Genomic DNA, 25,687 nt, shown 5'->3' on the forward strand with positions numbered 1-25,687 from the left:
TGCATCCCCACTCGCCACTGCCGCCGATGCACTGTGGTGGGACCCGCTGGGCCACTTTCAACTCCAAACAGCAAGAATTTCCTCATCAAAATTCATCTCGACTTCACAAAATGACAAAAATACAATGCACCGAAGTTTGCTTTTATAGGCCAGCTTTGCCAGATTAGTATACTGAACATTTATGCTTCTGAATTTCCAGATCTAACCTTGTCACACACTACCACCCAATCAGTAGGTCCAAAATACTTTTGAAAAGAAGTTTCTTTATTTCTGTTTATTCATTTATGCAAAGACAGTATCAGAAATAGGTAAGAGAAACACATTTTTAAGTTTAAAATTAATTTTCCATTTTGAAAGGTTCAGGATTTTGTCTCTTTTTTCTACTTCACTCTTTTAAATATTTCACTCCAATGAAAGAGCAGACAAGTTTATTCCTTACTTTTCCTCGAGGTTATATTGAGATAATCAGAATGGCTCTTTTAGAATTTAGGTACCATTCATGGAAAGCTGGAAATTTAATCACAGAAGATGTATGTAAAATGTTACGGCATTAAAAAAAGTATAGAGAATCTTTAAAAGGACACATTTCACCCTCTTGGGAATCCTTAAAAAAATTCTTCCCTTCAGATTCAGAATGAAAATTATGAGGAGTTACAGACCACAATGGGCACTGGTGACACGGCCGTGGCAGCTGCACTAAGTTAGGGATAAATGGAGTCTCCACGTTCTAGAGCGGAAAGGCCAGGGAGCCACTCCACACTCACGTCCCTGGCCGGCCAGATGCCGCCGAGACAACCGCATCCCGAGGAAGGTATTACCCTGTTGCTACCTCCCCAGGGCTGATTCCTCAAACTGCTACCTCCTTTCTCTGCACTACCAGTTCTAGAACTGAACTGCCTAGAAGAATAGCAGTACAGACTAAAAAAAGGGCAGTGGGCACAGCAAAGGGCTCGGTACTCCAGTTACCCGTCATGAGGTACAACGCCTAATGAAGAGACCAGCTAACCTAGAAACAATTTATTAAATCTGACTGTAACATGCTTGGATATACTTACAAATTATAACAACTTTTGTGGTTTTGAAATGCCAAATCTACCTACTTTGACTAGTCTGGACGTATTTTACTTTACAAAAGCAAAGATAATAGGATAATAAAAATAAAAATCTATTTACTATATAGTAACTAGTGTTTTTATAAAAACAATTCACTTCAGATACTCTGATTAACCTTTAAGTAACATAAAAAATTTCAGCATCCTTTAATACCAATATTTTGCACAATTTAAGATACAGCCATTGAGTGTAGCATTTCAAGAAAAAAATTTAAAAAAAAAAAGGAGAATGGTAACTCACTGAGAAGCTTATCTACCTAGTGAAGTTTAGTTTGTCCCGGATTCTTAAAAAAAAAAATCAGGCCCAGAATTTTAGTTATCCTAATTAGCATCCCAATCAAACAGAACATATATGGGTGGATTCTAGATAAAGAATAAAATATATTTTGAGTAAACATAAGACCCACTGATTGGACTGTTTGTTAGAATCTGTTTTACTGGGTTTTAGATAAGGAAGACTTCAATAAAGCTAACTGTATATTGAGTTCCATTGATTAAAAATGCAGTTTTAAAAATTTCTGCTTTTGCGGTAAATTTCTAGACAAATCAGAATGCAAAGCACAATACTGTAAATACTGTACTGTTCACAGGTACTTGTTGGAGAAGTGAAATGTTCGTATTCAAACTACCAAAATTCTGACCTTTCAAAATAGCCTTTTTAAAACAATTTGTTTGAAAATCAGTTGTTGCTTTTAAAACTCTTAAAATGCTAATTTCAATTTTAAAAAATCCTTACAAATAAAACTTAAAAGCTATTCCTCTCAGTCTCAATTATTTTTTACTTTCAACTATATATGGAACATTGAACTAGTTTCTAAATAAACATCTAATAAAGAACAGTTTTAATGTAAAATAAAACTACAAATCTAACATAACTCGTACAGAAAGTCTGAGTCAGATTTATCAAAATTCAGAGTTAAGTTCTACAATAGTGAAAAATTTTTAGTCTCTTCTTAATATTCAAAACCAGGCAATTTCCATGAGACCAGAATGTTAGCAGGGAGGATCAAACAGATTTAAGCACTGCCCGGCTTCTTCTAAAGTGATGCACTCTTTTATCCTAGAAACGACACAAACAGTCTTGTTTAACTCACTGAAATTTTCCTATTGACCTAAGAGACCTGCAAAACTTAAAAGTATTTATTTTGGGGTTAAATATTATAAATAATAAGAGAAAAGTGATCCTTTCTGGGAAGCATTCTTGAACTTTGGGCTAACAAATGTACCACAGAAATGCCAGTCAACTCAGAAACAGAGCACGTAGAAGCAATATCATGTTATGTACTTCTAATTAGTGATTAGGCAGTGAATCCCAAAGATACCCAGCAGAAGTATGTGATTTTCCAAAGTGCTGCTTTTACTGACTATATTTCATCTTGTAGAAATCATGGGTTGAAACGGTACTCTATCACTTCAATCTGAAATCACACGTTTTAGGATAAAAGATGTAAGTTTTGGCATTTTTAAAGATGTGCCCTCAGCCTGTGAGAATGTGTGATTCTCTAGGAATGAACAGGAAAACTCTAAGCCAGAGTCATCTCTTGGTATCCCCTCAAGGAGACTGGTTTCAGGACCCCTCTCGGATAGCCAACTCTGAGGCTCAAGTCCCCTCTACATAAAATGCAGTAGTATTTGCATGTAACTTGTGCATGTTCTTCATACTTTAAATCACTTCTAAATTACTTATAATATCTAGTGCAATAGGAACAGCTGTTACACTGTACTGTTTAAGGAATAACAACAAATAAAGTCTGTACATGTTCACTACAAATGCAACTTTAAAAAAATAGCCTTGCTCTGTGGTTGGCTGAATGCACAGATGTGGCACCTATGGGTACTGGATCTGTGGACACAGGGATTGACTGTACTCACACAATTCTCCTCTCATTCTATGTTGCAGACAGACGTGGATGTAAGAGGGGAGCCCTTACAGAGACAATGGGCTGAGTAAGCCAGTGTAACCTAACAGTATTTTCTTCTCTACATAGTTGACTTAACTATTATTTTCCTGGGGATTAAATCAAGTTGTCATGTAAGCAAAGGTGACTTCTGGAGATTATAATCCGTCAGCAGAGTAATATCCTACTTAGTTTATAGCCTAGAAAAGTGGTCAGGCCAGTGCTGTGGCTAAGCCTCTACCTCTGCCTGCAGTGCCGATATCACATATGGGCGCCAGTTCATGTCCTGCTGCCCCTCATCTGATCTAGCTCTCTGCTGTGGCCTAGGAAAACAGTGGAAGATGGCCCAAGTGCTTGGGCCCCTGCACCCACATGGGAGACCTAGAAGAAGCTCCTGGCTTCAGATCGGCCCAGTTTCAGCTGTTGTGGCCATTTGGGGAGTGAACCAGTAGATGGAAGGCCTCTCTATCTCTTCATCTCTCTGTAACTCTGCCTTCTTAAAAAAAAATGATAAATAAAAAAGTGGTCATAAACGGATATATTTATCTTCAGAGGTCAGGTTGGAAACTTAAGATTGCGAAAGTATGATAATTTTCTGTGCAAACAGTAAGTGCATTCAAATGCTTGGATGCATTCAATTTCAATAGAAACAATGAAAAACAACACTTAGCCAGACAAAATAGCTCTAGATGCCAGATAACTACAGGCTGCCAACTTCTGACTTCTAGCCAAGGGAACAGAAAACTCTGGAATTCAAAGGAAAGCTTTGTCTAGTAAAACGTGAAAACTCAAGTTTAAAGAATACTTTCTTTGGGGGCTGGTGTTGTGGCACAGTGGGTAAAGCTGCCACCTTGCAGTGCCAGTGTCTCATATGGGCACCTGTTCGAAACCTGGCTGCTTTTCTTCTGATCCAGCTCTCTTGCTGTGGCCTGGGAAAGCAGCAGAAGATGGCCCAAGTCCTTGGGCCCCTGCACCTGCATGGGAGACCCAGAGGAAGCTCCTAGCTTTGGATCAGTTCAGCTCTGGCTGTTGTGGCCATCTGGGGAGTGAACCAGCAAATGGAAGACCTCTGTTTCTCTCTCTCTCTCTTTCTGCCTCTCTGTAACTCTTTCAAATAAACAAATAAAATCTTAAAAAAAAAAAAAGAATACTTTTGGGGCTGGCGCTGTGGCATAGCTGGTAAAGCCACCACCTACAGTGCTTGCATCCCTTATGAGCACTGGTTCATGTTCTGGTTGCTCCACTTCCAATCCAGCTCCCTGCTAATGCTCCTGGAAAAGCAGCAGAAGATGGCCCAAGTGCTTGGGCCCCTGCACCCATGTGAGAGACCTGGAAGAAGCTCCTGGCTTCAGTTCAACCCAGCTTCAGCTGTTGTGGCCATTTGGGAAGTGAACCAGCAGATGGAAGACCTTTCTCTCTAATTCTGCCTTTTAAATAAATAAATAAATAAATAAATATTAAAAAAATAAAGAATAATCTTCAAGAATTTTGGGCAAGGTAGGCTGTCATACAACTCCAGTTCTTTCCTTTCTGAAGTATACTGTTTATGCAGAAAGGAACAAACACCAACTTTAAATGAATTATGCTTACTCTCTGTTATGGTTCTACTCTTCTGCATTAATGGAGGTCCTTAATATATTTCACAAAAAAAGTCATTTTTAAGCTTCATTCTATGTTCATTCATAGGTTAAAAAAAAGCTATTCTTTCTTCTGTTTAAAAAGACACAAAGTAATGGTTAAAATATTTCCTTTGAATATAAAATAGTACAGCCATTTTGGACAAACTCTGACAGTTCCTCAAAATGTTAAAACATAGTTACCATACCACGCTGAAAGAAGACAAGACATACTGATGGGGCTGGCACTGTGGTGTAGTGGGTAAAGCTGCCGCCTGCAGCGCTGGCATCTCATATGGGCATTGGTTCATGTTCTGGTTGCTCCACTTCCAATCCAGCTCCCTGCTAATGCTCCTGGGAAAGCAGCAGATGATGGCCCAAGTGCTTGGGCCCCTGCACCCATGTGGCAGACCTGGAAGAAGCTCCTGGCTCCTGGCTTTAGCCTGACCCAGCCCTGGCCATTGTAGCCATCTGATGGAAGAGCTCTCTCTCTCTGCCTCTCCCTCTGTTACTCTTTCAAATAAATAATAAAAGATACTGGTATGTGCTGTAACACAGATGAACTTTAAGGTCATATACTGCCTGATTCTATTTCTATGAAATGTCTAGAATAAAAAAGTCCTTGAAGAAAGTAAATTTGTGGTTGCCTAAGGCTATAATAGCAGAGTTGGGGAGAAATGAAGAGTACTGATAGTTTATTTTGGGGGTTACTAAAGTAACTAAAATTGACTGGAATCATGGTCACAAAATTCTGTAAATATACTAAGAAAAAAATGAATCGTACACTTTAAATGTGTGAACTCTAAGGTACCTGCATCTCAACAAACCTTTCACTGAAAAAAAAAAAAAAAAAAAAGAAAAGCCTTCCCTTTCTTTTTTTTTTTTTTTTTTTTTTGACAGGCAGAGTGGACAGTGAGAGAGAGAGGTCTTCCTTTGCCGTTGGTTCACCCTCCAATGGTTGCTGCGGCTGGTGCGCTGCGCTGATCCAAAGGCAGGAGCCAGGTGCTTCTCCTGGTCTCCCATGGGGTGCAGGGCCCAAGCACCTGGGCCATCCTCCACTGCACTCCTGGGCCACAGCAGAGAGCTGGCCTGGAAGAGGGGCAACCGGGACAGAATCCGGCGCCCCGACCGGGACTAGAACCCGGTGTGCTGGCGCCGCTAGGCGGAGGATTAGCCTAGTGAGCCGCGGCGCCGGCCGGGCTTCCCTTTCTAAACACAGTGTTTGAGTTAGTTTCACATTCAAAAACTTGGAACTAAAGGACCTTAGGGACCTGTAGTCCTGTACCACCTCTTCACTTACACTTGTAAGAACTGGAGCCTCAGTCAGATTCAAATGATCTGTCCAAAGTGGACCCGAGAAGCAAGAGCAGAAGCGGGTTTCCTAAAAATTCAAATACCCAGTCTTCCACCTTACAGCACTGGATCAACTTCCACGTCTCTTCTCTCAGCTGTTTTCACAGCACTTCACCCTCTTCTTCTTGCACACTGTTTAGGAACATCATCTGAGTGATCCATTTCTTCTGTTCTCTTCAGTCAACACCCATGTATTCAATGCTGCTTTTTTTTTTTTTTACTAATTGGTAAGTCAATGTTTTCTCTTGTTTCATGAACCCTTTCAATTACAAGCTTCAGCTAAAGGCTTCTTCCCTGAAGACAAAGTACTCTACCAAGATTTGAGTGGCATCAAGTACACTGCCAGCTAAGGCCCACTCACTGTGACTGACTGGGTTACAGTCAAACGCCAACAGTCCATTAACATGCTCGGAATATTCTGAAACACACATACCACAGGAAAAAAGCATACTTCAAAGCCAACCTATCTAATTTTTATCCTGCATATCATTCCTCACATACCTTGAAGTAATCATCTTGAGTAACAAGGGAGTTTCTCAGCCTGTTCTCAGGATTAAACAGACAAGATACCACTGTCTGTATGCTTCGGTCCACAGATTTCTGAAATACAGAAGTTTTCATTACTTCTCTAAAGACTGTCTTACTCACTGTAAAACTTTTTAAAAAGTTTCATCAACATACAACATTTATTTCTAAAGAATTACACAATTCCTAATTCTTACCACCTCACTTAAGTTTTCTGCCAAACTGAAGTATTTTAGAATCTTAATGCCAGGATACTGGTTTAAAAAACTCAATTTATTAAAACCCTAGGATATTTTGCTTAAAGCTCTTTAATTCTTCCTGTTAAGATAAGAAATAGTGAATGCTAGTATTCTTTTAAAAAAATACTCAGGTCAAAACCAACTATACAACTGTACCATAAAGTACTTTTAACGTTTTTTTCAAATTTTTAAATTATGAATCAAACCAAGGAACTTTTTTCATTTTATGATTCAGTAGCTCTCAAAAATTTTTTTTTTTTTTTGCAAACACTTTGATGAAGTTCACACTACAAGATGGGAATCATTCAGTGTTGTACACGTTCCTAGCACACCAACTACTTTTACACTCCTACCCATTTATTTATTTATTTTGACAGGCAGAGTGGACAGTGAGAGAGACAGAGAGAAAGGTCTTCCTTGGCCGTTGGTTCACCCTCCAATGGCCGCCGCGTCCAGCGGGCTGCGGCTGGCGCACAGTGCTGATCCGAAGCCAGGAGCCAGGTGCTTCTCCTGGTCTCCCATGCGGGTGCAGGGCCCAAGTACTTGGGCCATCCTCCACTGCCTTCCCTGGCCACAGCAGAGAGCTGGACTGCAAGAGGGGCAACCGGGACAGAATCCGGCACCCCGACTGGGATTAGAACCCAGTGTGCCGGCACTGCAGGCGGAGGATTAGCCAAGTGAGCCACTCCTACCCATTTAACAAAACACATTTGAATTCAAAAGTCAGATTATTATCGTAGGAGCCCACTCTTCTGATAAGAAGAAAAGCAACTCTGCCTACTTCCATATTTGTGTAACTAGTGCTGCGCCACTCTTGAGAATTGCTTCCAACATATATAATGTTAGGAGAACGCCATAATTAATATGTATTACTTTTTAGCTAAACAAAGAATCCTATTAATATTTATTAACATATGATCAAAGAAACAAAAACAAATTGGAAAAGAAAGGCCTACTACTGAATCAGAAACTGTGTATGCACTGAAAGTGTAAGGGTATCTGAAATTTTATCAGCCTGTACATTAACGGCTAAATGTTAGTCAATTACTTAAGCTCTGTATTATATGACTTCCACCTTTAAAAAGGAAATGCTTGGGGCTGGCACTGTGGCGTAGTGGGTAAAGCTGCTGCCTGCAGGGCCGGCATCCCATAAGGGCCTGGGGTTCGAGTCCTGGCTGCTCCACTTCCAATCCAGCTCCTTGCTACGGCCTGGAAAGCAGTAAAAGATGGCCCAAGTCCTTGGGCCCCTGCTCCTGTGTAGGAGACCCGAAAGAAGCTCCTGGCTTCAGATTGGTGCAGCTCCAGCCATTGTGGCCAATTGCAGAGTGAACCAGTGATGGAAGACCTCTCTCTCTGCCTCTCCTTCTCTCTCTGTGTAACTCTATCTGTGTAACTCTGACTCTCAAATAAATAAACAAATCTTCTTTTAAAAAAATGAAATGCCTGATTCTCAAAGGGTCATTAATGAAAATCTGAAAATATAAATATGAAATATTAACACGAATCAATAAAATCAGATGTTTGCCTTCTGCGAGCCATTTCCCGGGGATGGAGCAGCTTCGTGAACTGAGCATTCGCTCGACAACACTTCGGCGCCTGGGTCAACTTCACTGCAGTGGTAGTTCACAGCTGCATAAGCCTACATTAAAAATGACAAAAGTAGAGGTACAGTTCTAAGTTGTACAGGTGTATTTTAAAGTTGAAATTCAATTACATTATTTCAAGTTTGAAACTGAATATTCCAAAGCAGTGAGGCAGCATTTTATTTTACATTTTTTTTTCTAGGCATCAACATAATCAGAATCAGGAGGACTCCAAGAAAAATAAATTCTAAGTCGAAGTAAGGGAGTGCCTGAAAATTATATAACCATTAACTCTATCCTTCAAACATCCAACCCTGAGGTGTTTCAGAGGTAGTACTCCCTTTTGTCTTATTCCTTTTCTTATTTAATGGTACTAATACCATTAGTTTGTTTCTCTCCATCAGATGTTTTATGAGTAGCAGAACCAGCAGTAGATGCTAGGCAGATTTAATGCTAATTCTAAATGTGTATTAATATTTTTCTTGGATTACATATTCTATCAACAGCTACCAGAGCACTTCTCATATGCAGAACAGCCCTTGCTTAAACACAGGAAAACACAAGAAATAAAAAGTACTTTCCCATGGGAGCATATACTCAGTAAAACAAGAAATTAAGAAAACACAGCACATAATATAAAGAGGCACTGAAAAATATTTGTAGCAGGTTAAGTCGCTGCTTGCAAAGCTGGTATACTTGTTAGAATGCCAATTTGAGTTGTAGCTACTCCACTTCCAAGCCAGCTTCCTGTTAGACTGCTTGGTAAGGAAGATGACAGCCCAGTCACTTGCGTCCCTGTCCCCAGTGTGAGACCAGGATGGAGGTTCTGACTCTTGGTTTCAGCCTGGCCCAGACCTGGCTGTTGCAGCCAAGTGGGGAATAAACTAGCAGATGGAAGATGTCTCTCCCAATCTCTGTTGCTCTGCCTTCCAAATATATCCATCTTTAAAATATATATTTAGGCTTACAATATGACAAAAGGCCTAATACATTCAATATGTACATGATAAAATAAAGAATAAGATATACTCATTTCAATTCATTTTACCGGAGGTATAACATAACTCCTTTGTTCCCCAGTAGGCCACTGTGGTGGCATCTTGAAAACAAAACAAAACAAAACAAAAATTATTCCAATATTTTTATACATTTTCACAAAGACATAAGATAATACAGAAGCATTTATCACACTGGATCCTTTAGTTAGTTCTAATAAAGAGACCGCCACTGTGGCGTAGTAGCATTGAGCCTCCTCTTGCAGCACAGGCATTCCATATGGGCCCCAGCCTGAGGGCTGATGCTCCTCTTCCAATGCAGCTCTCTGCCTATGGTCTGGGAAAGCAGTGAAGATGGCCCAAATGCTTGGGCCCCTGCAACCTCGTGGGATACCCGGAAGAAACTCCTGGCTTCGGACTGGCTCAGCTCTGGTCATTGCAGCCATTTGGGGAGTCAATCAGCAAATGGAAGACCCTTGTCTTTGTCTCTCCCTTTCTCTGTCTGTAACTGTACCTTTCAAATAAATCAATCAATCTTGAAAAAAATAGTAAATAAAAGAAACAGAATGAAAGAAAAATATTTTCTGTTTCTAATACCTGGGATTACTGTCACCACTATATATAAACCTCACCTTTTTCTCAGTTTTCTGAAGGTGACATTCAGGAAAACTCAAAGATTGTATTTCTTTAAATTTATTCCCATAGCAAGGATCACAGGTCATAGATATGGCTTTATCTATGAGGTGAAATTCAGAAAACTATGATTTTGCCAGCTAAAATAAACACTATCAAATTTAATAAAAATTCTGAGTTATAAAAATAAGACTGATTTTATTTCATCTTATTTTCTTAGAAAAATTTTATAAAAGCCAGTCTAGATACTTTAGATATTTGATGGCAAAAATGGAAGAACAAATGTTAAAATATAGAAGGCGTTGTGGCACAGTGCTGTAAAGCCACCGTAGTGCCAGTGTGAGTGTCCGGTACTTTGCTACCCATCCAACTTCCTACTTATGCACTGACCAAGACAGCTGAGGATGGTGCCAGGACTTGGGCTTCTGGCTTTGGCCTGGTCCAGTCCTCACTGTTGTGGGCATTTGGGCAATGAATCAGTGAACAAAAGCTCTCAGTTGTTTCCTGTCACTCTTTCAAATGAATAAACTAATTTTTTTAAAAAATATGAGCCAACAAATCTTAGAAAATAGTCCTAGAGAAAAGTTCTTGTTAAGTACATTCCTGTCCAAATTATTTCATTGTTTCTAAATAATATAAAGGCCTTAATTCTAGATTTTTTTTAATTTTAGACACATTTCCCTAGTTTAAATGACAAACTACATGGAAGATTTATACAAATAAATTAAAAGCCTCAACAACATCCCGAAGTAAATCCACTTGTTCCCTCTTAAATTACCTGATAGTTATAAACAGGCAGCTGATATCCAGTGATGACCTGAACTGGTGAACTTGGGTAAGGAGGATATGCCTGAAAAACAAAGTTTACAGAAAAACTGGATTAATAAGGTAAACTTAAAAAGAAATAGGAAAGAATATTATTCCCAATATAACAAAAATATGAAAATTAAGAAATACTCATTATATTATATATAACAATGTCGAATTTTAAATGATTAACTAACTTCATAATACAAAGTATTCTTTTTGAGCAGGGGAGGAGAAAAGAATGAATGACAAGATAAGTGACCTAAGTTTATCTCCTGTGCATATCTATCCCTACCCAGAAGTTCTTTCTTCCACTGGTGATAAGGTTCTAAACCCTATGTCAAATTAATCCCTTTGCTTGCTTGCTTGCTTTTAAGATTTATTTATTTATTTATTTGAAAGGCAGAGTTACAGAGGTAGAGGCAAAGAAAGAGAGAGAGAGAGGTCTTCCATCTGCTGGTTCACTCCCTAAATGGTTGCAATGGCCAGAGCTGGGCCAATCCGAAGCCAGGAGCCAGGAGCTTCTTCCAGGTCTCCCACACAGGTAGGGGCCCAAGGACTTGGCCCATCTTCTAATGCTTTCCCAGGCCACAGCAGAGAGTTAGATTGGAGGTGGAGCAGCCGAGACTCCAACAGGCACCCTTATGGGATGCTGGCACAGCAGGCGGCAGCTTTTCCTGCTGAGTCACAGTGCCGGCCCTGTGTTATTTCTTTTTAAAAATACTTTTAGATGGTTTTATAATCCTTTGACAATACTATCACATTATGTGTAGTCCTTCTATGGACTTTATAGTTTTTCTGTATTTCATTTCTAAAAATTAAGGGCAGAATACTATCTAAAACTGGAAAAGAGATAATATGGTATCACACATGTTTAATTAATATTTGTTGATTAAAAACATGTAAGCAATAGCATGAATACTCAGAATAGATCACAGCTCTTGGTAAATGTTAGGAACAAGTATGGCTTTTTCTTTCTAGCCATGTTTAGAGCAAGAAAAATAAGAAAAGACATACCCTATGTTTTAAATAGATGAAAAATGTAAACAAAAGAGAGACAATATAGAATGACCTCACTATTATTTTTTTCTGGCAAAGGCAATATCTTCAAAACAAGGAAAGTAAAATGAACTAAAAAATAAATGTTATTTATGAACAGGATAGAGTAAGCATACCAAATCCCATTCTATACCACAAAGTCACAGGGTTTACAAATACACTGAAATACACCAGAAAGTTACCCATCTGAGAACCAGAATATATCCAGAAGTCAACAATCTGTATGAAGAAGCATCTGGAAATTATTACAAATAAAGATGGCTAGAAAAATTGCTAAACTTTAAAGAACAAACTAGAAAGATAAGTGAAGAAAGCTGCCTTTAAATATTTTAAGAATCACTGTATGGAGGGGAAAATATGTTCTATGTGGCTAGAGGTCAGTTCTAAGACAAAGGTTTGGCCGGCACCGCGGCTCACTAGGCTAATCCTCTGCCTTGCGGCGCCTGCACACCGGGTTCTAGTCCCGGTCAGGGCGCCGGATTCTGTCCCTCTTCCAGGCCAGCTCTCTGCTGTGGCCAGGGAGTGCAGTGGAGGATGGCCCAAGTGCTTGGGCCCTGCACCCCATGGGAGACCAGGATAAACACCTGGCTCCTGCCTTCGGATCAGCGCGGTGCGCCGGCCGCAGCTTGCTGGCCATGGCGGCCATTGGAGGGTGAACCAATGGCGCAGGAAGACCTTTCTCTCTGTCTCTCTCACTGTCCACTCTGCCTGTCAAAAAAAAAAAAAAAAAAAAAAAGACAAAGGCTTACCAACTGTACAGAAGCAGACTTCGGCTTAGTGTAAGGAAAAACACGAAGAATGAGAGATTTCTAGCAAAAGTCAGACTACCTATCACTCGAAGTATCTAAACAGGGACTATATTACCACTTATTACTGCACTTCCACAGATGGTAAAGACTAGATTGAATGAACAGGAACGTAGGTAATTCTCACCTGAACATACTGAGTTATTGGATTCATCATGGTTGGAGGCTGCATGTAAGTTTCAGTGTTTGGGTTACTCCACACACTCTGAAACTGTGGTGGTGGAGGAGGATTAAAAACCAAAGGACGTGGCTGCACATGATAAGCACCTTTTAAGAAAATAAAAAAAAAAAAGAAACTTATTTTTAGTTCTCTGAAAAATAAAACATCAGCAATTTATTTTTTTACTCACATAAATTTTGTTTCCTGATTGCAGGGCCCAGTTTCAGCTTTTTACCATGGAAATTTATCTGTGACTGAAAATAAAACAGTAACAGACACTAGAATCAATTTTCCAATCATTACTTCCAACACTTGTGAACATCCCCAAAGTCCTCTAAAGTTCCTACTAGAAGAGATCAGAGACGGGGGCCAGCATTGTGACAAAGCAGATAAAGCCACAGCCTTTTTTTAAAAAATATTTATTTATTCACTTGAAAGTCAGAGTTACACAGAGAGAGAAGGAGAGGCAGAGAGAGAGAGGTCTTCCATCCGCTGGTTCACTCCCCAGATGCCCACAATGGCTGGAGCTGTGCTGAGCCGAAAACAGGAGCCAAGAGCTTCTCCTGGGTCTCCCATGTGGGTGCAGGGGCCCAAGGGCTTGGCCCATCTTCTACTGCTTTCCCAGGCCATAGCAGAGAGCTGAATTGGAAGTGGAGCAGCTGGGACTTGAACCAGCACCCATATGGGATGCTGGCACTGCAGGTGACCCGCTACGCCACAGTGCCAGCCTCAAGCCACAGCCTTTGACACTGGCATCCATACGGGTGTGGGTTCAAATCCTGACTGCTCCACTTCTGATCCAGCTTCCTGCTAACAGCCTGGCAAAAAGCAGTGGAAGATGGCTCAAGCACATGGGAGACCTGGATAAAGCTATGCCTCTTGGCTTAGGTCTGGCTCAGCCATGGTTGTTGTGGCCATTTGGGGAGTAACACAGTGTATAGAAGATTTCTGTCTCTCCCTCTCTCTGTAACTCTTTTAAATAAATAAATCTTTATGAGAGAGAGAGAGAGAGTGAGAGTGAGAGAGAGAGACAGAGAAACAGTGATAAAAATACATCAAACCAAAATTTGTCAACTTTCCCCTTTACTACTCCAATCAGCTGTCAAGCAGAATTTGATCAAAAAGCTATCTGGCGCCGGCGCTATGGCACAGTGGGTTAAAGTCCCAGGCTGTAGCACCGGCATCCCATATGGACACCATTTTGAGTGCTGGCTGCTCTACTTCTGATCCAGGTCCCTGCAAATGCACCTGGGAAAGCAGCAGAGGATGGCCCCCGCATGGGAGACCCGGAAGAAGCTCCTGGCTTCTGATCAGCTCAGCTCCAGGAGTTGCAGCCATTTGAGTAGCGAACCAGCAGATGGAAGATCTCTTTCTCTCTCTCTACCTCTCTCTGTAACTCTTTCAAATAAATAAAAAATGTTTTAAAAAAAAGCTATCACCTTGGCTCTAATTCTTCCTATCTCTAGTTCTTGAAGCTAAATACCCAATCAAAAATAAAACAGGTTCTGACATGTTATGCAAGATTATTCTAAGTTTGGATTTGAATGTTGAGTGTTATCTTCCTCTGCATGTTTCACAAGACTGAGCATGTTCAGAACTTACTAAACACTACATCAATGAGCTAAATAAGGAATTTCTGCATACGAAGATTACTTACTTCTACAATCTTCTGCACGTCCACGTCATTATAAAACGAAACAAATCCATAGCTAGAAAGATAGATAAATGAAATGTCAAATCATCTTCGTATAGTAAATGGTTTATAATATCTAGTATTCTATGAAATAATAGAAAAGATCATGATAAAAGGTAATATACTGTGCTAAATATTTTTGAGATGTGATAGATCCTCTATAAACACTACTACTTTCCATTTTTTAAAACCTAATCTATGTCAGAATGTATTAAGATTAAGGTAGCATGAGAACTCCATTTCTAACATAACAGTCCTATAAATATGAATTTAACTTATTACCTACAGCAAGAGGGTTAAAATTTAAGATTCTGTGAAGCATGCAAAGAAATAATTATTTGATAAAATCAACTATCCACTTGTGTCAAATAAAGAAAGGAAATACAAACAGGAAACTAATTATTAAAGAGCTGGCAACAAATTTTTCTCTACTACAAGAAAGAAATTAACAAAGGAACACATTTCATTCATATGTCCGGATGCCAGACTTTAGAATTCAGAAATTTTTGGCTGGCGCCACGGCTCACTAGGCTAATCCTCTGCCTGCGGCACTGATACCCAGGGTTCTAGCCCCAGTTGGGGCACCGGTTCTGTCCCGGTTGCTCCTCTTCCAGTCCAGCTCTCTGCTGTGGCCCGGGAAGGCAGTGGAGGATGGCCCAAGTCCTTGGGCCCTGCACCTGCATGGGAGACCAGGAGAAGCACCTGGCTCCTGGCTTCGGACTGGCACAGCATGCTGGCTGTAGCGGCCATTTTGGGGGTGTGAACCAATGGAACCTTTCTGTCTCTCTCTAACTCTGCCTATCAAAAAAAAAAAAATTCAGAAATTTTTGGTAATTTAAGGTGAACGTTAATTTTACTCACCCTTTGGACACACCAGTTCGATCCGTGATTATCTTCACTTCTTTAACAGAACCATATCTAGCAAAGAAACTTCTAATTTCAGTTTCATCCATCTATGGAAAAGATTGAACTTCAAAAGTGAAAATTCAGCATTTGAAACTTTAAATTCTACTATAAAGGGGGGTTTTATGATGTGAATTATTTCCTCCAAGTATCCCCAAAGACCTGTAGCTCTTTCTCAATGGTATTTTTAGCTCCTTTAGGTTAAACACAAAACCAATTCTACACAAAATACAGAAACCTTGAGTGTGCAACAGAACCAAATTTCCATTACTCCCAACGTATTTTAAAATGTAAATGAACTATGAATACAATACCCTGACATCAATTCCACCAACAAAAACAGTGTTCGGCATGATTTTGCCTTCTGGTAAAACATAGCCTTGGTTGGCTGTAGCTGATGAGGACTGGGTGCCGGCCTCTCTGGAGATGGTTGAGTTCGCAGTCTCAGAATTTGCAGCAGACTGTAATACGGAGAGCAGACATCATAACTAGATACGTAGACAACATTCATACATAACGTGGAATGTAATTTTTGTATTTAAAGTACAAAATATTTTACGTAAAGTAATTATGCAAATTACTTTATTATGAATCAATCACTAATCTTAGTTCAGACGAGGTTTTACAGGCATTCGAGGGTATGGTGCTTGCTTAAGCTTAATGCTGCGCATTACTTCTTGTACAATGCTGTGCAAGACTGCTTGATTTTATGTTTTGTGAGTTGTAAGGAAATACAAAGTTCAGATTTGTAGAAACTAGTTATTAGAAGTATCCTGTTCTACATTGATAAATTTTAATTTTACTGAGTATATTAATAAAAAGCATGGTAAATCTTTTGGAAAAAGTAAACAAAAAAGCTGCATTAGAAAGAAAACAAGCATCAAAGTTTCAAACCAGTATGTTTTACTTCACCTTCCTACTCAGCAAAATTAATGTGAATTTTCTAATTTTAACATCCCTATGCTAGTATGCCTGATTTACTTAGGAAATAGATCATGAAAACATTATTGCTCATAAGCACAGCTCCTGCTAAAAAACCAGGGGAGAAGGGCAGAGAGAGGGGAGTATATAATCCTCTTCCCTGATGTCAGGGTGTTCAAAGCTTCTTTTGAAATCGCATTTTTTCTCTTGAATAATACGAAGACATTTCCACTGATAATTCTAAATTTCACAGTGGGATAAGACACAAATAATACCATCTTCATTTTCAGATAAGGCAGTCCACACTATAACTCATTATTTTTCTGGATTCTGATCAAAACTCTTTTTAATCTTCCCAGAATAAATTCTAAGGTTAATGTAAAGTTTTCTGAAGTAGTATTTATAGGTAATACACAGGGTTAGAGAAGCAGAACAGCATAAGGAAACAAAAAATGATTTCACTGGGGAATCTATGTTCATATTCCTTGCTAGGTTATACGCCACTTTTACTGCCAGCTGTGTATCTCAGAGCAAACTGCTTTGAGAATGAATGAGGTTAACATCTGTGAATTCATTTTGTAAACTATAAAATGGTATGACAGGATATGTTAGCATGTGGTTATTTGAATTTATTTTTAATAGACTGTTGTAAAAAGTTTCTCTCCTAACTTTACTTAATTTTACTGACTTATTTTGTAGATAACTTATTGACAACTATCTGGAACTTCAGGAAACCACTTTCAGATGTAGCCACCCATATGAAATTCATTTATGAAGTAAAATGATTACAAGAGGTAAGTATGAATGACTTTAAGGAAGAAAAGCTGTTAGACATATACCTGTTTATGAAAGAAAACCAACACAGACAAAAGAACCAATTGATGTACCTTTTTTAAAAAGGAAGCATATACTTCTTACAGTAATTGATACGAGACAGCAGAGAGTTCCTGTGGCTAGAAGCTACTGATAAACAACATTCTACAAACTGTTGTACTACTTAGAGATGAAATCAAAACTGTCACATCACCAAAACTGACTCTTTGACTTTTCTCTATTCATCTGTACTTGCTTACTCTTGCTATTTTGTGTTTCTCTCTGAATTCTTCCTAATTCTTTCCTATAACTGTAATTGGATTCTGCCTGATGATGAAGCAGCAAATAGTAAAACTGCTCCTATAGTGTTTCCTTTCATTAAAAAAAATCTTAACTTATTTCCATTTTATTTGAAAGGCAGAGAGACAGATCTCCCATCTGCTCCCCAGATGACCTGCAACAAGCCAGGAGGACTGGGCCCACCTGAAGCCAGGAGCTGATTCTGGGTCTCGCACACGGGTGGCAGGGACCCAAGTACCCGAGCCCTCACCTGCTGCCTCCCATGTGCACATCAGCACAGAGCTGTGACCTCTACCAGGCTCGCTAGTGTACAATGCAGCCTAACTCTGCGCCAAAGGTCTGCCCCTGAAATTGTCGACTTTCTCATCAATTGTCCCTTCGTTTGTGGATGAACTTTGTACACACCTTTGCTGGATAAATAAGCTACAGAATCACCTATCTCTGCCCCCATATTGTACATACTTTAGTTTAGAGGCGTTACTAACTGGCCAGATTATAAGGAGTTATGATAATGTGTTGATCCTTATGTTGAGGAAGATTTTATATCCCAGGAGCTTTTGGTCACGTTTGAAAGAATTTTGTGTAGCCACAGCTGAGACACATTCTTGTTATCTGGCGGGCAGAAGTCCAGGGATACTACTAAACATCTCGTACAATGTAAAACACTGTCCCCCACAGTCAAGAATTACCTGTGCTAAAATCTGAAATAGGACTTTGGCTCAGAAACCTTGCTATAGTGCCACCAGAAACGAAGTAAAAAGTACTGTTCTTGAAAAACATGTTTTTCACTGTCCTCTTATGACGTCAGCATACCATATGGGCACTGGTTCAAGTCCCTCCGTTCCTCTTCTGGTCCAGCTCTCTGCTTATGGCCTGGGAAAGTAGCAGAAGATGGACTAAACGCTTGAGACCCTAAACCCACGTGGGAGACCTGGAAGAAGCTTCAGGCTTCGGATCGGCTCAGTTCTGGCTGTTGCAGCCATTTGGGGAGTGAACCAGCAGATGGAAGATCTCTCTCTCTTTTCCTCTCTCTGCAACTCTACCTCTCAAATACTTAAAAAGAAAAAAGTAAAATGGATACCCGAGACATAATTTGGTAAGGAAAAAATGGCGTTGGATAGTATAGGAAATCTGTTTTTGCCTTGGATCTTGCTTAATTGGGATAGTAAAGACAAAATTCATCTAATCACTTTAATAATATAATGTCTGAAACTAAGGCGGGCACCAATGAATGCTTGTATTTGGCCAGCAGGTGGCAGTCAAAACAAACAAAATAAGTAAACTGCTCAATTTGTAACACTTGAAACAGCAGATTTTACTACTCCTACTGTACTTACATGATTTATAAGAAAAACAATTAATAGATAAACTGATTATTTTGATCACTGTGACTAAAAAACTCTATAAATGAATGTTCAGAACAAGCAAAATTTGATGTTAAATATAATCTTAACCATTAAGAGGATAATGAAAATAAATTCAATTAATTATAAGTAATTATTTTCATGAATTCTACCTTCAAACAACTTGGTGGGTTTTGAAATGAGAAATGTGGAGACAGTAAATATGAGTGAGCTTGGAGGCCATCATATATACAATTCTTTATTTACTACAACGTACCCCTGTTAATATTTGGGTTTTCAAAGGACAAAGAGAACTACTAGCTGGGGAAAAAAAAAATCTATCAATATTAAAACTCCTGGGATGGGGCCAGCACTGTAGTATAGTTGGTAAAGCCACCACCTGAAGTGCTGGCATCCCATATGGGTGCTGGTTCAAGTCCCAGCTGCTCCACTTCCAAGCCAGCTCTCTGCTATGGCCTGGGAAAGCAGTAGAAGATGGCCCAAGTCCTTGGGCTCCTGCACCCACATGGGAGACCTGGAAGAAGCTCCTGACTCTGGATTGTCCCAGCTCCGGCTGTTGTGGGCATTTGGGGAATAAACCAGCAGATGGAAGACCTCTTTCTTTCTCTCTCTGCCTCTTCACCTTTCAAATAAATAAATGAATCTTTAAAAATAATAATAAAAAAGTAAAAACCCCCTGAGACATCAGCTCCTTTGACATTATTTAATTCAACTACTAAGTCTACATGTAAGTAAACTGAGATCTACATACACTGACTAGGAACAAAGTTTCTAATTTGTAGTCATCAAAGTTATATCCACATCAACAGGAAGGAATTTATAAGAGAAAAACTAAAATTAAGGGGAAAGGAAATGAAAATCAGAATAAAAAACTTTTAAGTGACTCCAAGATTAGTTTCTGGGCAGGATGGGGTGCAGAGGGTAAGCAATAAATAAATATGGGCCACCATTGTGGAGAAGTGAGTTAAGCAGCGCTTGTGACCGAAGCATCCATATCGGAGTGTCCACTGCTCTCCTTCTCATCCAGCTCCCTGCTGACATACCGGAGAAGGCAATGGAGGACAGCCCGAGTGCTTGGACCCTGCCACCCACAAGGGAAACCTGAACGGAGTTCTTGGCTGCTGGTCGGCTTGGGACTGGCCCACCCCTGGCCATTGCAGCCATTTGGAAAGGGAACCAGTGGATGCAAGATCTCTCTCTGTCCCTCCTTTGAAATAAATAAAACAAAATTCCAGTGATATATAAAAAACATGGAATAAGTACAGTTTATATTGGAAATAAAAAAATGGTATACCTTTAGGAAGCCTGTTACTTTAATTCACCATTCAAAAAGAATGAGAAAACACAGCATTTACTTTAAATTTTTAAAAATCGCCAATAGGGGCTGGCGCTGTGGTGCAGCAGGTTAACGCTCTGGCCTGAAGTGCCAGCTGCTCCTCTTCTGATCCAGCTCTCTTTTATGGCCTGGGAGGCCAGTGGAAGATGGCCCAAGTCCTTGGGCCCCTGCAGCTGCATGAGAGACCAGGAAGTAGCTCCTGGCTTCGGATTGGCGCAACTCCAGCTTTTGCAGCCATCTGGGGAATGAACCAGCAGATGGAAGACCTCTCTCTTTGTCTATCTCTCCTTTCTCTGTGTAGCTCTTTCAAATAAATAAATAAATCTTTAAAAAAAACAATAAAACAAAAACATTGTATTTACTATAGATCTAATTCTAAAGTATTATCAAGCTTAATGTGAAACACCAAGTTATTTCCATTGAAATTAGGAATAAAGTAAGGGCACCATGTACGGCAAACAACTGAGTTTTTCTGAGTTAGTAAGAAAAAGAAAAATGTAGGGGCCAGCACTGTGGTGCAGTGGGTTAAAGCCCTAGTCTGCAGTGCCAGCAACCCATATAGGTGCTGGTTCTAGTCCTGGCTGCTCCTCTTCTGCTCTAGCTCTTTGCAGTGGCCTGGGAAAGCAGCAGAAGATGGCCTGAGTGCTTGGGCCCCTGCACCCCCGTGGGAGACCCAGAAGAAGCTCCTGGCTGCTGGCTTCAGATCGATGCAGCCCCGGCCATTGCAGCCATCTGGGGAGTGAACCAGCAGATGGAAGACCTCCCTCTCTGTCTCTACCTCTCTCTGTAACTCTGTCTTTCAAATAAATAAAATAAATCTTTAAAAAAAAAAAAAGAAAAATGTACAAGTGAAAAGGTAGACTAAAAATTTATACAGACAGACACTAATGATTTTTTTCAAAAAGCACATTGGGGCTGGTGTTGTGGCGTAGTAGGTTAGGCTGCCACCTGTGACACTGGCATCCCATGTGGACACCGGTTTGGGTCCTGGCAGCTCCACTTGTGATCCAGGTTTCTGCTAATGTGCCTGGGGAGGCAGTAGAAGATGGCCCAAATACTTGGGCCCCTGTACCTATGTGGCAGACCTGGATGAAGCTGCTGGTTCCTGGCTTCAGCCTGGCACAGCCTGTGGCCATTTGGGGTGAACCAGTGGATGAAAGATCCGTTTCTCTTCCTGTCTCTCTAACTCTCACTTTTGATTAAGTACAGTCTTAAAAAATAAAAAAACAAAGCCCATCAACATAGTGAAATACTTCTCCAGCTTCTAGGTTGGCAAGAATAAGAAGTAATCCAGCCTCTCATTGGAAAGTGTGTGGAAATCACTTTATACATCATCAGTGGGAAAACAAACCAATATATGCTTCAGCAAAAGAAGCCTGGAAGGACTTATTATAATTTAAAATTGTTATAAAATGGGTGCAGCCATTTCCACCCACTTCCAGAAATTTATCCGAAGAAATCAACAGTACAAGCCCGCCAAGATATTTGCACAATGATATCCATTGTAGTATTGTTTTAATATTGGAAAAGTATTCATCACAAGGAAACTTAGTAAAACAAATTCTGGTACAATTTTTAACATTATATACTCAGTTACATTTACCTTTGATTACTGTCCACTACATTATTGATTTGAAGATTCAGGTTGTAAAGCTGTACAATATAGCATGACGCACTTTTGTAAAATAAAACCTACCTACCTACAAGCAATATAAGCATAAAAACAATCTGGAAGGGCATGCACGTTTCACCATGTAACAGGATTATGGGTGTTGGGATTAAGATGGGTCTCCATTTTCCAAAAGGGATTACTTTCAAATAAATCCACTTTTAAAAAAAGATTTAATTATTTATTTGAAAGTCACAGTTACACATAGAGGAGAGGCAGAGAGAGAGAGGTCCTCCATCCGCTGGTTCACTCCCCAGTTGGCTGCAACGGCCAGAGCTGCGCCCATCCCAAGTCAGGAACCAGGGGCTTCTTCCAGGTCTCCTACGTGGGTGCAGGGTCCAAGTCTTCCACTGCTTTCCCAGGCCATAGCAGAGAGCTGAACTGGAACTGGAGCAGCCCGGACTCAAACCAGCGCCTATATGGTATGCTGCCACTGCAGGTGGCGGCTTTATCCACCACGCCACAGTGCTGGCCCCATGAATACACTTTTGTATTTAGAAAAAAACCCGGTAAAACTGTTAGGGACAGGGCAGTGCTGTGGCCTAGCGGGTAAGGCCGTGGCCTACAGTGCCAGCATCCCATATAGGCGCTGGTTTGAGTACCGACTGCTCCAATTCCGATCCAGCTCTCTGCTACGGCCTGGAAAAGCAGTGGAAGATGGCCCACGTACCTGGACCCCTGCACCCTCGTGGGAGACCGAGACCCAGAAGTTGTTCCTGGCTCCTTCAGAGTAGCTACCTGGGCCATCTGGAGAACCCCTCTCTCCGCCTCTCTGCCTTGCAAATATTAGCCATTTCCCCACTTTACCTCTAATAAGGGGAGGAAATTATCAATAATTATTAATTTTAACAACTCATGATGATTTAAAACCAGGAACATGGATCATTACTGTTATACAAATACTTAAAGAAAAATGTATGTTAATATTTGATAATATGAACTGTGTATACGTTTCCTCTTATCTCTAAGAATGGAAAGAACTGCTGTCCTACAAACGGTTACACACTGTCTGTAACACACGTTTCTGACCTACTGGTGGGTCCACTCGCTCAGGGCCGCGTCCTGCAGCGTTTGTCAACCGGCGCGATGCGTTTACCCAAACTCACAAATGCACACCGAAGACTAGCTGCACAATGCACATTTTGCTAAAAGCTCCTGGTATGTCCAGAGAGAAACAAGCATTCCCTAATTTAAAAAAAAATTCCACACTTCTCCAGCGCAATCCCTGAGTCCAAGCCTCGCGCGGCCACGATGGCGGCAAGCGACCTTCGGCGAGGGCGGCCGCCGCCAGCCTTCCCGGAAGCCACGCCAGTGGCTCCTCCCACCACGCACGCTACGCACTCACGCACGGAGGCACGCATGCGCCGGTGCCCTCAAGTGCCTGCTCGGCGCCGCAGGGCCACCGCCCCCCCCAGGCGACGACCAAGCGGCCGTTCCCGAGGAAGCTGGCGTCGGGCAGTCCCACCAGAGGGGCTCCTCAGCTCAGCCACGCTAGGAGGCGTCCGGCTCCCGCCGCCATCTCGCAGGCCGCCATGGACGCGAGATGGCAGGCCTCCGGGGTTGGGGGGGGGGGCAGGAAGAAGGGGAGGAACCTTGTTCCCCCAAACCTCCGCTGGCCAAAGAAACCCGACCGCTCAGCGCGGCCCAAGTCCACAGTGGCGGAGAGTGTGGCCGCGAGGAGGACGCAGGCCTCTCACGTGTAGGCCGGACGAGCCCAGCGTCCCTGGGCCGCACCCGCCACGCCGCGGCCTGCGAAGCCGGGCTGGGGGCGACCCCACTTCCGGCCCCTCTCCCTGCGCCACACCCAGAAAGCCGTTGTGCCCAGCCGTGGAGACCCTGCCGGCCCGGCCCCCGCCGCCTCGCGGCCCTCCGCCTCTACTCACCATGATGGCGGCAGCCGAGGAGGAGGAGGAGGAGGCCGCCGCGCTTGGGGCACCACTCCGGGGGCCGCTGTGGGGTGTGCTCGTGCCCGCTGCCCGCTCTGGACCGGGCAGAGGAACCAGAGCGACCAGAACGGGCGGCGGCAGAGCCGGAGGCGCCCCGAGAGGCTGGTGGTCTGAGGAGGGGCGCGGGCGGACTGAGGCGTGGCCCGAGGGGCTCCCGGAGCGGCCGATGGCGCGGGCACTGGGGCGCGTGGGCGCCGCCTCAGCCAATGGGTGACAGCGCCGCCGCCGCGTGGGGGGCCTGGGGGGGCGACGGCGCCCAGCATGGCGCCCTCGCACACGCGGACGGCGGCTCCGGGGGTACACCCTATCTCGAAAACGCCTTTGGAGCACCCTTGCGAGGGGGAGATCGGAATACGTTAAATTTTGACACGTCTAGTCTCTGGTTTCAAGATGGCGTCTTGAACGCACAGGATTAGCCCTGTGGCCGTACCCCAAAATCCACTGAGATGCCTGTGGAGAGAGGAAATAAGGGCAACGGAAGAAACTAGTCGGGAAAACAGGTTAGGGAGTATCAACAGGCCGGAAGCGAGGGCGCTTCTCTGTAAAGTTTGAGGTAGATGGGGTTGGATTGAAGGGCGCTGGGCCGGTCCAGACGTCCTCGGTTCATGAGACAGTTACCGAATAACTATGATCGCCGGGTACCCAGGGTGAAGAAGTGCACAAACAGCAGAGACTATCACTTCATTAGGGAAGTTTGGGTGCCAATGGAAAAGTTTATCTTCCAGCAGCAACCAGAAGCCGCTAGGCCTGCCTGGAGAATTCTAGAACATTCTCAAGGCCCGCGGGATAGGACTTGTAGTAAGTGGGCGCTGTGGGGCTGTTACTTTGAGAACCTCCGGTACTTTATGTCCACGGGGGTGACTAGCTATGACTGTTATCCTCAAAATTCACTGTTATACTTTGGAAAAGCATCAAAATATTATTTTTAGAGCTGGCAAATAGTGGACTTCTCTAACATGAAAATTCACTACCAACACCTGGTAATGCTAGATAAAATAATAACCTTATTTTCAATATAAAGCTAAATCCATAGAAGAGGAAAATCCCAAGGTATCAAAAATTAACATAAACTGAAAGCCACAGCAATGACTTGATAAACCAATTCATCTCTGGCTGTGGGTATGGGCACTGGGTTCCAGGGTGACCAGTTCTACCAGTTTGCTCAGGACTGTCCTGGTTTCAAGATGGAAAATCGCCCGTCTCCCAAGCACACCAAGACAGCTGAGCATCCTAGGTGTAGAGAAGGTGGTGTTAATCTGTGACGAGGCCTAGATGTATGGGGGTGGGAAGTGAGGGCTTAGAGTAGGTTAGGTTAGGAGCCAGAAAGGAGTAGCCTGCAAAGTCACTTTCCCAGAAAGGGATCATCTTCAGGAAGAGGGTGGGCCAGGGAAAATATAAAATACCCATGGACAAGTAGATGAGGAAGCTGCCCTCACTTTGGGTTTAAGAAAAAATAAACTTTGAAATCAAACTTGCAGTTCTTTTCTAAATAAAATTTAGTTGAAAGGCAGAGTGACAAGGAGAGACAGAGTGTCTTAATCCATGGGTTTAAAATGAGCTAGAAGCTGAAGCCAGGAGCCTGGAACGCCATCTGAGACTCCCAAGTGGCTGCAGGGGCCCAAGTACTGGGGCCATCCGCTGCTGTTTTCGAGGCACATCAGCAGGGGGGCTGGATCGGAAGTGGAGCAGCTGGGACTTATAGAGGATGCTGGCGTCATAGGAGGCAGCTTAACCTACTATACCACAATGCCAGCCCCTAGACATGCATTTTCTTCTTTTTCCTTTTGTTTTAAAATTTATTTGAAAGAGCCACAGAGAGAGAGAAGGCAAGACAGAAAGGAAGTCTTCCATCCATGGATGGCTGCAACAAAGCCAGGAGCCAGGAGCTTCTTCCAGGTCCCAGAGATGGCGCATCTGAAATGCCTGTCAGAAGCAAACATAAAACCAACATGCAGA

At 42.1% G+C, this 25,687-nt stretch overlaps 1 protein-coding gene across 1 annotated transcript; it reads right to left on the reverse strand.

Annotated features, from left to right (window-relative positions):
* Positions 1-243: 243 nt before the first annotated feature.
* DAZL (deleted in azoospermia like) lies at positions 244-24,838 on the reverse strand. Its single transcript, XM_008266045.4, has 12 exons — positions 24,831-24,838; positions 23,669-24,062; positions 15,697-15,843; positions 15,341-15,432; positions 14,444-14,495; positions 12,977-13,040; positions 12,754-12,893; positions 10,733-10,804; positions 9,375-9,425; positions 8,269-8,382; positions 6,481-6,579; positions 244-2,172 (listed from the first exon to the last, which is right to left on the reverse strand). The coding sequence occupies exons 1-12, from the start codon at positions 24,836-24,838 to the stop codon at positions 2,119-2,121; spliced, it is 1,287 nt and encodes a 428-aa protein (XP_008264267.2). The 3' UTR covers positions 244-2,118.
* Positions 24,839-25,687: the final 849 nt, after the last annotated feature.

The sequence above is a fragment of the Oryctolagus cuniculus genome, chromosome 4, assembly GCF_051225735.1.
Source record: "Oryctolagus cuniculus isolate XC-2025 breed Fujian yellow rabbit chromosome 4, ASM5122573v1, whole genome shotgun sequence".
NCBI classification, from domain to species: Eukaryota; Metazoa; Chordata; class Mammalia; order Lagomorpha; family Leporidae; genus Oryctolagus; species Oryctolagus cuniculus.

Bases quoted from the DNA above. Each gene is read 5' to 3' on its own strand.
- DAZL (XM_008266045.4), bottom strand. The intron at 8,383-9,374 runs GTAAAATGAATT...TTTTTAATGTAG, and splicing joins GGAGTTATGTTATACCTCCG to GCTTATGCAGCTGTGAACTA. The intron at 6,580-8,268 runs GCAAACATCTGA...TCTGTATTTCAG, and splicing joins CGGGAAATGGCTCGCAGAAG to AAATCTGTGGACCGAAGCAT.